This window comes from Lonchura striata, chromosome 19, assembly GCF_050655825.1.
Source record: "Lonchura striata isolate lonStrDom1 chromosome 19, ASM5065582v1, whole genome shotgun sequence".
NCBI classification, from domain to species: domain Eukaryota; kingdom Metazoa; phylum Chordata; class Aves; order Passeriformes; family Estrildidae; genus Lonchura; species Lonchura striata.
In genome coordinates, this window is record NC_140721.1 from 7,593,716 (window position 1) to 7,606,705 (window position 12,990).

Here is a 12,990-nt window from a genome sequence, read left to right on the forward strand (position 1 = left end):
GAAGGTGCAGCGCTGCTCTCCTGCAGAGCATCCCACAGCTCAAGGGAATATTTGGCCCACGGGGACACATTCCTCTGCCAGCACCCAGCCAAGGTAGCTCCACGCACAGATTACCCTACAAGGGCAGGCCACGGCCGCAGGCACTCGCTCCCCGCTCTGCTGTGCCACGACAGGGATGCCTGCCTCCTCTGCAGGGAACAGGGGCAGCTGCAGCAGCTCCTCTGCTCCTGGGGGCCTTTCAGGAGGTTCCCTCGTACCCAGGTGCATGGGGAAAGTGAGGGTGAACAGCTCCTTTTTGCTATATGCTGGAGGGTTTTTTGTGATAGAGCGTGGGGATTTAGTTCTCTGCAAATTTTGGGTTGTCTCAGATGCGGAGCTTCATCTGCCCCTGGCGGGGAGTGTGATGCACTTGTCACTGCACTGCCACCTCTGCCAGCCACTCTGGGAGGATGCTGAAGCCTAAAGCTGATGCCAGCTTTGCAGGGAAGGGGCCAAAGCTCCCTCAGTGGTGGAGATGCTCACCCCAGAGAGCAACCTCACATGGACATCAGCTGCAGTGGCAGGAGACTGCAGGGCACGGTGCTGCCCATGGGAGAGGAGCAGGAACAGGGTGGGGTGGCCACCAAATTGCACCTCCTGCAAAATGACCCCGGGGGCTGCTGCCCTCACTGGGCACAAGGACAAACAGCTGCCTAAATGCTAATATGCCACAAAAGGCACCAAGTCAATTCCTGCACATCCAAACTCCCGTTTTTCAGCGGTCCTGCTGCTGTCAGGGCAGGCATGTAGTTGTGTTGCAGAAAACACCTGCTTTGTGATCTTGCCCCTACTTTTTCCACAGCACAGGTGAGAAATGGTGATGCTCAGCACCCAGACAGGGCCTGCTGCTCAACATGCTGAGAACAAACACGGCAGCCACTCCAGCACCTGTGAGGGTCTTGCTTTGAGATGGTGGACATGAGGAGGTGCAGGGACAGTGCAGGAGGGGAGCAGGGTGGCCTCAGCAGTGGGCTGATGGTGCACAGAGGAATGTGAGCACTGGGGTTATCTCAGGGCCCTCCCTATATTTGATACTTCTTGAGAACCACTTAGAAAAGAGACAGAGAGACTTCTGCAAGGCCTTGGCACAAATGCCTGGAAACCTTCCTCCTGCATGCCACAGATTCTGAGAGAACAAACACTTGAATGCATAGAGTATGGAAAATATTAAAGATATTACAGCAAGAGATACCTGAGGATGATGAGCCCTTGTAAGCCTGCCAGCATGTGACAGACCCCTGAGAGCATCTCCACATTGCTGACCAGAACATCTGCAGCTCACACAAAGCCAACCTCAGCCCTGCACGTTTTCTCACTCTCAGATTCACATCACCTCCCAAAACCGAGACAGCAGAAACCTCAGAGGGGCCAGAGAGGAATGAAGACAGCCAGATATGCAAAGGATGTGAAATGAAAGGCTGGAAGTGAGCAGAGAGACGGGGAGAGGAATGTAAAGCACTGAGACCACAGTGAGAACTGAAGAGTCTCAGCTTTCTGCCACTTCAAGGACAAGGAGAATCCAGCATAATGGAAACACAACTTATCTAAATCTCATCAAAGGAGAAACTTTTCCATGCAATCCCTGAATCAGCAGAACTCCAGCATGCTATACATGCTATACATTTGCATTCCTCAGCTGAACACCCTTGGCCATCCCTTGGCAGGTCCCATGCTGGAGACCATTCCCAAGCATCATCTTGCAGAAACCAAGTGCTAGCCTGGCCCCTGGACAAAACTGCCATCAAACAGCTACTTCACAGGCTTGTTAGGCTTTATTTTGAAGCAAAACACAGAGACCACTGTGGGAAAGGAGATCCTGTCTGGGTAGAGTCTCTTGGCTCTATTATTGTATCTCTGTTCTATATCTAAGCCATGTTCACCCAGACACATTCCAAGCAGGTCCCCACCACACACAGGCAAGACTGCAGGAAGCCCAGGGGTAGAGCATTCAGGGATGAGACACGTAAGGAAGCCAACCCTTGCTCTGGAGTCTTGCAGGTATTCAACTGGTGCTCCCCGCTCCACTTGGGTCTTACTGTCCTGAGCATGCCTGGCAAAAAAAATCACAAGACCACATATAAAAGTGGCTTTTGTAGGTTTTTTTCTTTCCTTTTTAAAGGCCAGAGGAATCAGGAAGATTAAGAGTTTCAATTACTTCTTTCAAGTCTGAGGATTTAAGCATGGTGATTTTGCCACACAGCCAGGATAGAAGAGCTGCATGGGAAACCCTGGATCCATGAGACAGAGCAACCCGTGAGCATCAGCAGCACCATGACTGTGGGGATGAGGGAAGCTCAGAGAACCTGAAACATTGGGAGTGTGCCATGGGAGGAGAAAACTGAGCTGCTGTGCTGGCACTTGAGAGGATCGTGTGCCTACCAGAAATCTCACTGTGCTTGGAGCTGTGCAGGCAGAGCCAAAGAAAAGCACTTCCTCCAGCAGTGCTGAGATTTTATAGAGAAATACAAAGTGTGGGAGAAAGACAGACTCAGCCCCAGACCACAGATGGTGAAGTGAAGACCAAGGGCATGCATGGGATGCAACATTAACCAGCTCTCCTACACCCCAGCCCAGTGCTGTGCTGTAGAATTGTTGCTACAGGCTTGTAATTGTGGGATAAAACAGACTTGGGTGTCTGATGAGAGATGAAACGATTCAATAAAAACAGGCTAGAAACAATTTCTGTCTGGTTTGTAAAAACAGGAGCCCTGTGCCTCTGTTTCACTGAGCAATTTCTGAGTTTCTGCATCAGCTCAACACAGGAAGAAAGGCTGACATGAGCACCACCTGCACACCAGGACGCACTGATGGGAAGGGAGATCTGTGTGTGATCATTTCCTGCCAGCAATACTTTCCCGTCCCATATTTCCAGGTACTTGCAAAGCCCTGCTCCATGAAAACCAAACACAGCTGTTACAATGCCCCAGAGCCCTTCTTGACAGGGCTGGCCAGACCTGCATTCAGCCCAGAAAGGCAAGAGTGGCTTTGCACAGATATTCTGGATTGCTATTACAGCATGAAGGGAAAAAGAGGGGTTTGTTATGACACAGGTGGCCTAAGGGGTGAAATGATAGTTTGAGCAAGGTGATGGTGGGGAAAAAAATCCAGATTGTTCATCTGCCCACAGAGCTTCTCTGAGCAAGGACAATGCCTTTCCTGCCCTTCTTCTCCCTGCTATGACTGCCAGGGCAAGCTCACCCCAAAAAATGAATAAATCCTATTTTCTGGAGAGGGGCCACCCCTGTGGCAGGCACAGCACTGCTCGGCAGCCTTGGACCTGCAGCCACTGCTGGGAAAACCCGTGGGCTTAACTCAGTGCTGAGATATCCCCCACGGCAACATCTTTTACAAGAAATGAAAGGAAAGATGCTATCATCTCTTTGGAGGGCTGCCCAAAGGCATGCTGTGATTTACAGCATGGAGCCCAGGAGCACACGGGAACTGCTGCTCCAGTGTCACAGGAGCTGCTTCTCCTCTGCTTGTGCCAAGGGATTGCACCCTGAGAGGGGCTGGCCAAGGGCAGCCCCATCAAAACCAGATTTTAAGGTGCTCAGCTCTCAATTGATCACAGCATAGAGGCTGCCAACACAAAATAAGGATGGACAGAGAGGGGTGGAAATCTGAGAGGAAAAAAGAAAGGATTTCTGTTATAAATCAGTATTTGGTTTGTTTTGCTTCATAAGCAAAGGGATCCAGTTCCTGGAGGTTCGAGAGGAGTTGAATTAATAACCTGTGGCAGATTTATCTAATGCTCCAGCTCCAAAGGGAGCATTTCAAGCAGATGTAATCACCAACTGCTCTGCCAGGTGTGGCACCAGGAAGGAATGGAGCAGGAGAAACCCCTTTGCACAGCAAAGGTGGGTGAACATGCAGGTGCAGACACCACACGAGCAGAGGAGGAGAGAGAGATGTCCACAAAGCTACCAGGAACCCCAAGCAAAGTGCCACGGAGCCACCCTAACCCAGGGGGGTGCAGACCATGCTCACCATCCAGGTGGTTGCGGGAAAGGTACTTGAGTCCTTCGTCCAGCAGGATCACAGGCAGGGAGATCTTCATCACAACCACCCACTGTGGCCAGCTCAGGGGGGTCACCTGGAAGATGAGCTGCAGGGGGGAAAGGATTGGACATGTCACTAGGGAAGCAGGTGGGATATTTTGTTGTTTTAAGGGTCACGTTGTCGTATGGCAATGGTTGAGAGAGGGTCATCCCTGGTATAAAGAGGGACAGCCCAAACAGGAGGATTTCTTCAAGGATTGGCAAGGTGGACCTCGGCCAAGATGAGTAAAAAATGATGGTCTTCACCTCTCCTGCAGATGGGGAAAGTGAGGCACAAGTAGGACTGTGTGTTTATGTGGTCACAGGTGCCTAGCAGGTGACAAGGGACAATGCAATGTCCTGGCTACACAAACATACTTCATCTTGAGCACATTTGGGCATCAACCAAGGCATCCTCAGCCTAGCAAAGGAGACAATTCCTAAAGGACTGAACCACCTTCTGGAGATATCCAGAGCCTTTGCATTGCCCATAGGGAGAGTTTTGTACTCCTGGCTCTTGGGGCAGAATGACTCCTATTTTCCATGCTGGGTTGAGCCATGGGACCTGGCCCTGAGGGCACCTTCTGGGAACAGCCATTCCAGAAATTTCCCAACCCAAAGATTGCTCCAAGGATGTCCTTGTCCACAGAAGGCACAGGGAGGTGACAGAGGGCACTCACAGGCATGGGCTTGACATAGAGGATGAGGAAGTGCAGAGCCATGGACATGATGATGGCCCCCAGCAGCCAGATGTTGAGCCACGGTGGCATCCGCAGCAGCGACTGGTTCTCAGAGACACTGTGAAAGTGAGGGGACCACGTTAGCTCCAGAAACCTCCCCACACCTCCCCATGCTGGGAATTTCATTTCCCTCTAACATGCAAGGCCATATGCTATATCCTTCCTTTTCCAGGCTGTTCATCTTCAGGCTTTGCTGCAAACTGGATGTGGATACAACCAGCAATGCGTGAATTAGGGCTGATTATTAATGACCAAATCACTAATGAATGCAGATCCAGCTCTTCCTTCACTGCTCTCAGCTACAGCACACTGCCTTGGAGGAGTTTCTCTATGGAAAACCCAGTGATCCCCTGCGAGGGTGCTCTGAATGGCTCTGGTGAGCCAAAGCAAAGCCCTCACCCCACCCACAGACACCCAAAGAGACAAAATCAGTCATGCACAGAGCAAAGAGAGCAGCCCTGTGGCCAGCACACCTGTTCAGAGCATTGCACATTTCGATTGTCACCAGCACAGACAGAGCCATCGTCGTTGGGTATCGTGACTCGAAGATCTCACAGTCAATTCCTTCGAAGATGGGGTTGTCCTCAGTGCACCTCATGAAGTTCCTCTGTCAGCACAGGAAACTGCTGGTAAATACATGGCAGAGCAGCAGAAAAGGCAGGAGAGAGGAGGAAGAGTCGACTGGTTGGGGGGCACGGGATGAACTGTGCTGCTGTTAAATATCCCACCAATAAACTGATACAGTGACCCAGCTTCTCTTGGGGTTGGGCCTTGGAAACATCTATTTTTGACATGAAAATGTCTTGTGCTGGCTACTCTCCTACTCCAGTGTCTCCCTGTCCTCCTTAGGTATGGCTGGACAGTGGCTTTGAGGCTCTCAGGTGCAGTTGGAAGGAGTTTGAGCACACACGTGTCTCCATCAGAAATCCATCTTGCATTGCACATGCCATTGGTATGTGGTAGCACCTGCTTTCCCCCTACCCTGCAGTTTTCACATTAGCTATAGTAATGTAACATAAGAACAGATCCCTTCCAATAAGGGATGAAGCACAGAAGCTGCTTTCAGCTTCTCTGAATCTTTCTGAATCTGAAACTTTCACTACCATGCTGGTGGCTCACAGAAGCAAGGCTGGAAACAGCCCGAGGGAGAGAATTTGCTTCTGTTTTAAATTACTGTCTTCTCCACTAGGAATCTGAGAATGCTGCAACCAACACAGAGGAAAGACAGATGAAAGACCCCAACACGTGAATGCACAGCCTCACCCATCTGCCCCAGCTGTCAGCCCGTTCCCCTCCTGACTCACCAGCTGATGGAAGGACACCTGCGGTCCCTCGGCGTCGTACAGGAACCACCAGGTCGCTGCGCCCACCGTGGCCAGGCCCACGTACACTGTGGCCAAGAGAGACACCCTTACCCCAGCACCCGGAGAGGGACCCCACCCAGGACACCCCAGGCACACCTCAGAGTGCCCACCCAGCCCGGCAGCGCCCACCTCCAACAGCCAGGTAGCGGAAGAAGAGCCAGCCACTGATGAGTGGCTCCTTGGGGTTGCGGGGCTGCTTCTCCATGATGTCCAGGTCGGGTGGGTTGAAGCCCAGCGCGGTGGCCGGCAGCCCGTCTGTCACCAGGTTCACCCACAGCAGCTGCACAGGGATGAGGGCCTCAGGCAAGCCCAGGATGGCTGTCAGGAAGATACTGGAGGGAAAAAAACAAGAGATGTGAAATTAGACAAGCTCTGGGTAGTCAAGGTTCTGTGTCATGCAAGGGGGAGAGAGCATCTGGATCCAAAGCCCCAAACTGAATATCCACCGCAAGTCCTGCAGACCAACCCACAGCTCCTAATAAGGAACCTGAAGCCCAGCACTGAATTTTGCAGCTAAAATCTGTTTCTGTTGCTATTGAAATTTGCTTTGCAGTTGCAACCCAACTACTGATGTCCCCAGACTACAAAGGTTCCCATTCCCAGCACAAACACCCATGCTGAAATGCAAGGGCAAAGGATGCCCAAGTGATCCCAAGGTTGTGCTGATGTTGCTGAGGACTGGGATGAATGGGCATGGGCAGGGATAGCTGTGACTGGGTGACAGCAGCCTGTGCACAAATATCTGCACCCAGATCAGGCATGAGCTTAAGTGGGCAGTACTTTGACAGAACAGGTCCTGCAGGATGGCAGGATTGTAAAACTACAAAAAAAAATAAAAATCTCCCTGTCCTTGGGGAATGAAACATGGTGCCTGGGATTACCAGTTTGGGCACTACATGCTGCCGACTGCAGGTCCCCTGCCCCAGGGGATGTGTCCCCCCACTGCAGCATGGTGCCCGGCATGGGAGGCTCTCACCAAACGACCTCCCCGACGTTGGAGGAGATGAGATAGCGGATGAACTGCTTCATGTTGCTGTAGATGGCTCTGCCCTCCTCCACGGCCGACACGATGGTGGAGAAGTTGTCATCAGAGAGCACCATCTCAGCAGCTGACTTGGCAACGGCCGTGCCCGACCCCATGGCGATGCCAATCTCTGCCTTCTTCAGGGCCGGAGCGTCATTGACGCCATCACCTGTCTGCACAAAGCGTGCTTAGGTGTGCCAGGGACTGGGCAGGGCGGGGAGGAGGGGACAGGGGCTGGGCTGAGGGCTCACCATGGCCGTGATCTCATTGAAGGACTGCAGGTACTCGACGATGCGGGACTTGTGCGCCGGCTCCACGCGGGCGAAGCACCGCGCCTCCCGGCACGCCTGGCGCTGCGCCTCGGGGGGCAGCTCATCGAACTCCCGGCCCGTGTAGGCCTTGCCAGACACGTCCTCGGTCTCGGAGAAGATGCTGATCCGGCGGCAGATGGCCACCGCCGTGCCCTTGTTGTCACCGGTGATCATGATGACGCGAATGCCGGCCTTGCGGCACATCTCGATGGAGGAGGTGACCTCTTTGCGGGGAGGGTCCAGCATCCCCACACAGCCCACAAAGGTCAGGTTGTTCTGGGTGGGAGGAACACACCCCAGACCCACATTAACCCCTTGGGATGCATCCACTTCCCCGCTGCTGCTGTGACCACTCTGGGCTTCACAGGGATTTCCCCTGGGAAGAAACTTCCAAGAGGTTTCCTACCAACTGCCCCACGGATGCACTCTACAGCCCAAATCCAGTGGGATACTCCCATCCCCTCTGCTCCTCCTCACACGCTTTTTCTTTACTCCCCTCCTCCTCATCCTCACAATGGTCTCCAAGGCCCTCTCAGCAGCCACTCCATAGGAAAACATGCTCAGTGAGATGGGGCTTGTTATCCTTTCAGATCAGCCCCTGAGATTTGCAGAGGAGACGAGCCCACACTGCCCACAGAGAACCCAGAGGGCAAACACTGCTGGGACAGCTGGGAGTACGAGGGGCAACCCTGGGAAGGAGGCAGACAGCTCCCGGCCAAGGCTGCGGCGCCGTACCTCGTAGCGCACGAAGGCAGCGGAGTCATGCAGCTGCATGGTGTCCCTGCGGGCGGGCGAGTCGTGGGTGGCCAGGGCCAGGCAGCGCAGGGTGTCCATGCCCATGCCCCAGTCCCGGATCCTGCCCAGGATCTTGTCCCGCACCGGGGCGGTCAGCGGCACCTTGGCGGTGCCCACGCGGACGTGGGTGCAGCGCTCGATGACGCTTTCCGGGGCTCCCTGCGGAGGAGAGGGGGCTCAGGGGCTGGAGTGAAGCTGGGGGATCTCAGGAAGTGCCAGAGCGAGGGAAGGCACCAAGTTTGGGCAAAGGCAGAGGAGATCTCCCCAAAATTCCAGCACGCATCCGGCCCTGTGGCTCAGGGCACTAGATGGCAGCCTCCAACCGAGCACACCGGGATCACACCCCGGAGCATGAACCCAGGCCAGGTCACCAAGAGCAGGATCTGCTGGAGAGCCAGCTGACTCCTGAAAAACCCATATATCCTCCCAAAACACTCCTGCCCCACAGATCTCTCCTCCGACCTGGGGATAAGGGCTGTAAATCTGTGAGGGAAAAAATGCGGGATACTCAGCAGATGCTTGTGATGCCTTTGCAATTCAGGAAAACATGTCCTTCAGCATCCCAGCCTCTCACCCCAGCCCTTCTGACCTTACAAAGGACACTGATATTACTCTTTTATATTAAACTTGCAATCCTTCTATTGCACCTCTTAAAAAGCTCACCCAGGGACACAGATCAGAGGCTTCGGAGGGTCCCAGCCTGACCTGGAGGGCAGAGTTCACCTACCCAGATAATCTCCCAGTGGGAATAACAATATCCAAATCTTCTCAGAGTCAGCGGGGAGAAATTCCACCGCATGTCCTCTCTTGGGAAGAAAATGCCCTGTGAAGCACTATTTTATTTCTGGCTACAGTGGAAAACTGGATATCATCCTTTGGGTATTACTGGCATCCAGAGGGTCCAAGCCTTTAATAAAAGCAAGTGCCCAAATTCTGCACTACTTCCGCTCTCCCTTGGCCCAGCACCAGCACACTCAGCCCCTCTCTAAAGCATCTCACCCCCTTTCTTCCCTAATCAACATGGCAAAAACTCCCCCGACCCCACCAGCCTACCTGCTGGATCTTGGATCCCCAGGCAGCTCAGAGTTTCCTCCAGAGCTGCAGGGAATGCTCTGCAGCTCCTCTCACATTCCCCAGAGTGCGAGAGGAGCTGCAGAGCATCAGCACAGCCCTGTGCAGCAAGGGCCAGGTGCTGCTGGGTGTGAGGCTGGTGGCCCTGCAGGTGCCACCCCTACCTTGACAAACATCTTGCTGCCCGCAGAGTTGCTGCCAGGCCCGCTGGGAGTGCAGTACACGGACATGGACTTGCGGTCCCGGGAGAACTCCAGGGTGCACTCCTTCCTCATCAGCTGCTTGATCACCTGCAGGAACAGCACGGGGCTGAGCAGGACATGCCAGGGATGCTGCTGCTCTCTGCCTTGGCTGACAGCCCTGCTGAGCCCTGGGGTGGAGGAGAAAGGCAGCCACAAGAGCCGGGAAAGATGGGACAGGGCTTACAAGATTTCTGTATCAGAAAAAAGTCAGGAGTTTTATTACAACCTGCACAGATCTATCCTGGGGAAAAATGCTGGAACAGAGAGCCCTCTGAGCAAGGAAAGACATTGTAAGATTTAAAGCAGAGGAAATACAGATCCAAAATAAAGCATGTTTTCACCCAGGAGGACAGGGAGACACTGGAGTAGGGGAATAGCCAGCACAAGATACTTTCATCTCAAAAACAGAGGCTTCCAAGAAGCAAATGTCACTGGGGCAGGCAAGGCTCTGGGGAATAGGGTTTGGCTCATGCTGAAGGGTGACTGCTCAGTGCAAACTGGGCACCTAGAGATAACTCCAAACTTCCCCATCTGCAGCCAGAGCTGAGGCTATCATTTAGAGGGTCTCTCCTGCCTGAGCAGGGACTGGACCGAGTTGGAGCCTCAGGAATCACCTCCAAAGCTCCACATACGTTGGTCCTCAAGGCCCTGGCATCAGCCCCCCCAGGGCCACAGCTCCAAAAACAGCTCACCATGAGAGCCTGGAAATTGCAGCCTTGTGCCAAATCAGTCCCTTAGATCATTGCAAGTGTTTATTTGCCCAAATATCAGACGTCCTGAGTCCCTCCTCTCCCTCCTGTCCCTCAGTGCTGTAGCTCACAGGGGCTTCTCCCCACTCACTGAATTGCAGGCGTTGGCTCTCTCCACCTTGGAGAGTTTGCTGAGATCTGTGTTGAAGACATTCATCTTCTCCACCAAGCACGTCAGGGCTGTTTCAGTGGCTTCCCCCACCTTCTCATAGACTTTTTTGGACTAGAGGGCAGAAAAAAAGAGCTTAAGCCTTAGAGCACATCCTCTACATGCTGCTGCTGCCCCCAAGGATGCTGCCACCCACCACACCAGAGCATCCCCTTGGGATGAGCTGAAGCCAGGGAAGGGGATCCCAAGGGACAAACTCTACTGGCTTTGCTCTGAAGCACAGCAAGAGCATCCCCCCACCCCATCCTGGCCCTGGTGCCCCCACACCTCATTGTAGTCCAGCGAGGAGTCATTGCAGAGGGCACAGATGGTGGCCAGCTCCACCAGCCCGTCGTACTGCCCGCACTGCACCGGCTGCTCGTCCTTCAGGCTGCGGGCAGAAAACAACCCAACAGCCTCACACCAGCTCACACCTCCACATACCCTTGGCTCACCCTAAACATCCCTTCTAGGGGCATAGATAGCCTACATACCATTCTTGCAAAAGGGGAATCAAAAGCCCAGTTAAAGCACCAGTGCTGGCAATAAATCCTTGGGTTCATATTTTGTACTTTATTAAATGGGGCGGCACTAAATTGCAAATAAAAGATCACAGGAGGCAAATAAATTCTGGAAGTGGCCCAGAAGAATGGGGGCTGCAGAGGAGTTCAAAGGAGCAAGCAGGGGCTGCTCACAGGCTGATGATGAAGGTGATGGACCAGAAAAGGGGCAAAGAAATTCAGGTTAACATCCACCCCCTCAGGGTTTTCCATTTGCTTTGAATGGAGAGGAGCTGTGGAAGCAACAGCAAGTCCCTTCTCCTCCCTGTGATGCTGTTTCACACTCCAGAGGGAACCCAAGGGAGCATTTAGGAGCAGCAGAGAGCTTTAACAGCTGCACTGCTGTGACTGATTCCAAGCAAGTGCTGAACTGTGATCTTTGCTTCCTAAATAGCAGCTCTTTGCTATGGAAAGGAGCAGCCCTAAGCACTCCAGGCAAGCCAGAAGCTTCTCCTCGCCTGGTGGTAGGAATGGTAGCAGTGGTTTTGAAGGAAATAAAAAATTATCCTGGTTCCAGCAGAGGTAACTGCAGGTTAGAGCTGTGTAAACCCAGCCGGTCATCTGCTGGCTGGAAAAATAATTTGTCAGGCATTTACTAGGATCAGCTTATTCCACTGTTGGTTCCTAATGGAAAGAACATTTTGGAGCCCTTGTTACAGCTCGGGAGCGGAAAACACGGAGCAGCCAAGAAAATCTGAAAAATCTGTTTGCTGAGGGAGACGAAGCCAGACTGGGCTGTGAGTGGGAAGGGAGATCCACTGCTCCTGCCCAGAGAGGCTGCCTGGCCCTGGGCTCACAGGAGGGGACAGTGGGTGGAGGAGGGAGCTGCAGACACAGCAAGCGTGGCTTTTGCAGCATGGGATCCCCTGGGTATTGCTGGGAAGGGATGGGAGGTTACAGCCCCATTGTCAGCAGTGCCTGCAGGGTCAGCCCCATGTGCTGGGAAAACATCAGCAAAGGTGCTGCTGCTGGGTGCTGTGTGAGCAAACCCAGGGTCCTGCAGGAAATATCCCCCTGCCAAGGCCAGCTTAAAGCAAACAAGCCTTTCAGTGCCACAAGCCCTGGGGGAAGGGGGGGGTCTCTCAGCAAGCCCACACATCCCTCTTAATACACAATACAAGGATGGGGCTAAAGCAAAACTCAAGAACAACACAAATTGTTGCAGACCAACAGAATGGCCCTGAATGCAGCCCCCAGAGGATAGGGGACTGAGCTTCAGAGGTTGGCAGGCAGAAGTTCAGCCCCCAGGTCTTCCTCAGTTTTAGCTGAAATGCACTGATTGACACCAGCTTATGACTTGGCTCAGTTTTTAATGGAGATTCCTAGCCAAGGATCAAATTGGCTCTATAAATATTCATGAAATTTAGTCTGTGGCTGAGATGAATTACAGCTGCTCCACAGATGAGCAGAAGGGACCAGGCTGACAAATCTGTCTGGGATCATTGAGCAAAGCAAAGGGGAGCAGAGTGCTCCCACCACCAGCTGAGCTTCTCATTTGCCTTCTTCCTAGACTTTGCCACACTGGGGGACATCACCTTCTTCCAAAGAACAGGAATAAACAAAAACAACAGCAGAAAACCCCATGTGTGTGATGACACTTCAGAGAAAAGCCCCCAGATTCCCCTCCCTGCCCTCAGCTGCAGCTCTGCAAAGCTCATGTCTGCCCTGAGACAACCCCTGCCATCAGCAGGATCATGCCCTGGGCACACCAGCCATGGGAGCCATCCCTGCTGTGGGCACAGGGCTCGGGGAGCTCTTTCCTTGTGGGGTTTGAGCCACTTGCAAGCCTCCCTGAGCATTGCTGGTGGCTCCTAGACAAGCTGCCTGCCCTGCATCCTAGTCAGTCACTAGTCAACAGCAAAACTGCAGGCTCCAGAACCACGGAGAGTCACCTGCTGCTGCAAAAAGCC

At 53.3% G+C, this 12,990-nt stretch overlaps 1 protein-coding gene across 2 annotated transcripts in view; it reads right to left on the reverse strand.

The window, feature by feature from the left end:
• The window catches only part of ATP2A3 (ATPase sarcoplasmic/endoplasmic reticulum Ca2+ transporting 3), a 54,877-nt gene that overhangs the window by 7,116 nt on the left and 34,771 nt on the right, over positions 1-12,990 (reverse strand). Inside the window, exons 10-21 of one of the 2 annotated variants that reach the window (XM_085557084.1) lie at positions 10,809-10,911; positions 10,464-10,595; positions 9,546-9,671; positions 8,251-8,469; positions 7,456-7,791; positions 7,157-7,377; positions 6,310-6,512; positions 6,121-6,206; positions 5,290-5,423; positions 4,757-4,874; positions 4,027-4,144; positions 2,017-2,089 (exon numbers count right to left, since the gene is read on the reverse strand). In XM_085557084.1, coding sequence (XP_085413210.1) covers positions 2,017-2,089; positions 4,027-4,144; positions 4,757-4,874; positions 5,290-5,423; positions 6,121-6,206; positions 6,310-6,512; positions 7,157-7,377; positions 7,456-7,791; positions 8,251-8,469; positions 9,546-9,671; positions 10,464-10,595; positions 10,809-10,911 — 1,869 coding nt within the window. The remainder of the gene's footprint in view (positions 1-2,016; positions 2,090-4,026; positions 4,145-4,756; positions 4,875-5,289; positions 5,424-6,120; positions 6,207-6,309; positions 6,513-7,156; positions 7,378-7,455; positions 7,792-8,250; positions 8,470-9,545; positions 9,672-10,463; positions 10,596-10,808; positions 10,912-12,990) is intronic. The other variant, XM_021550859.2, reaches the window with a different exon arrangement.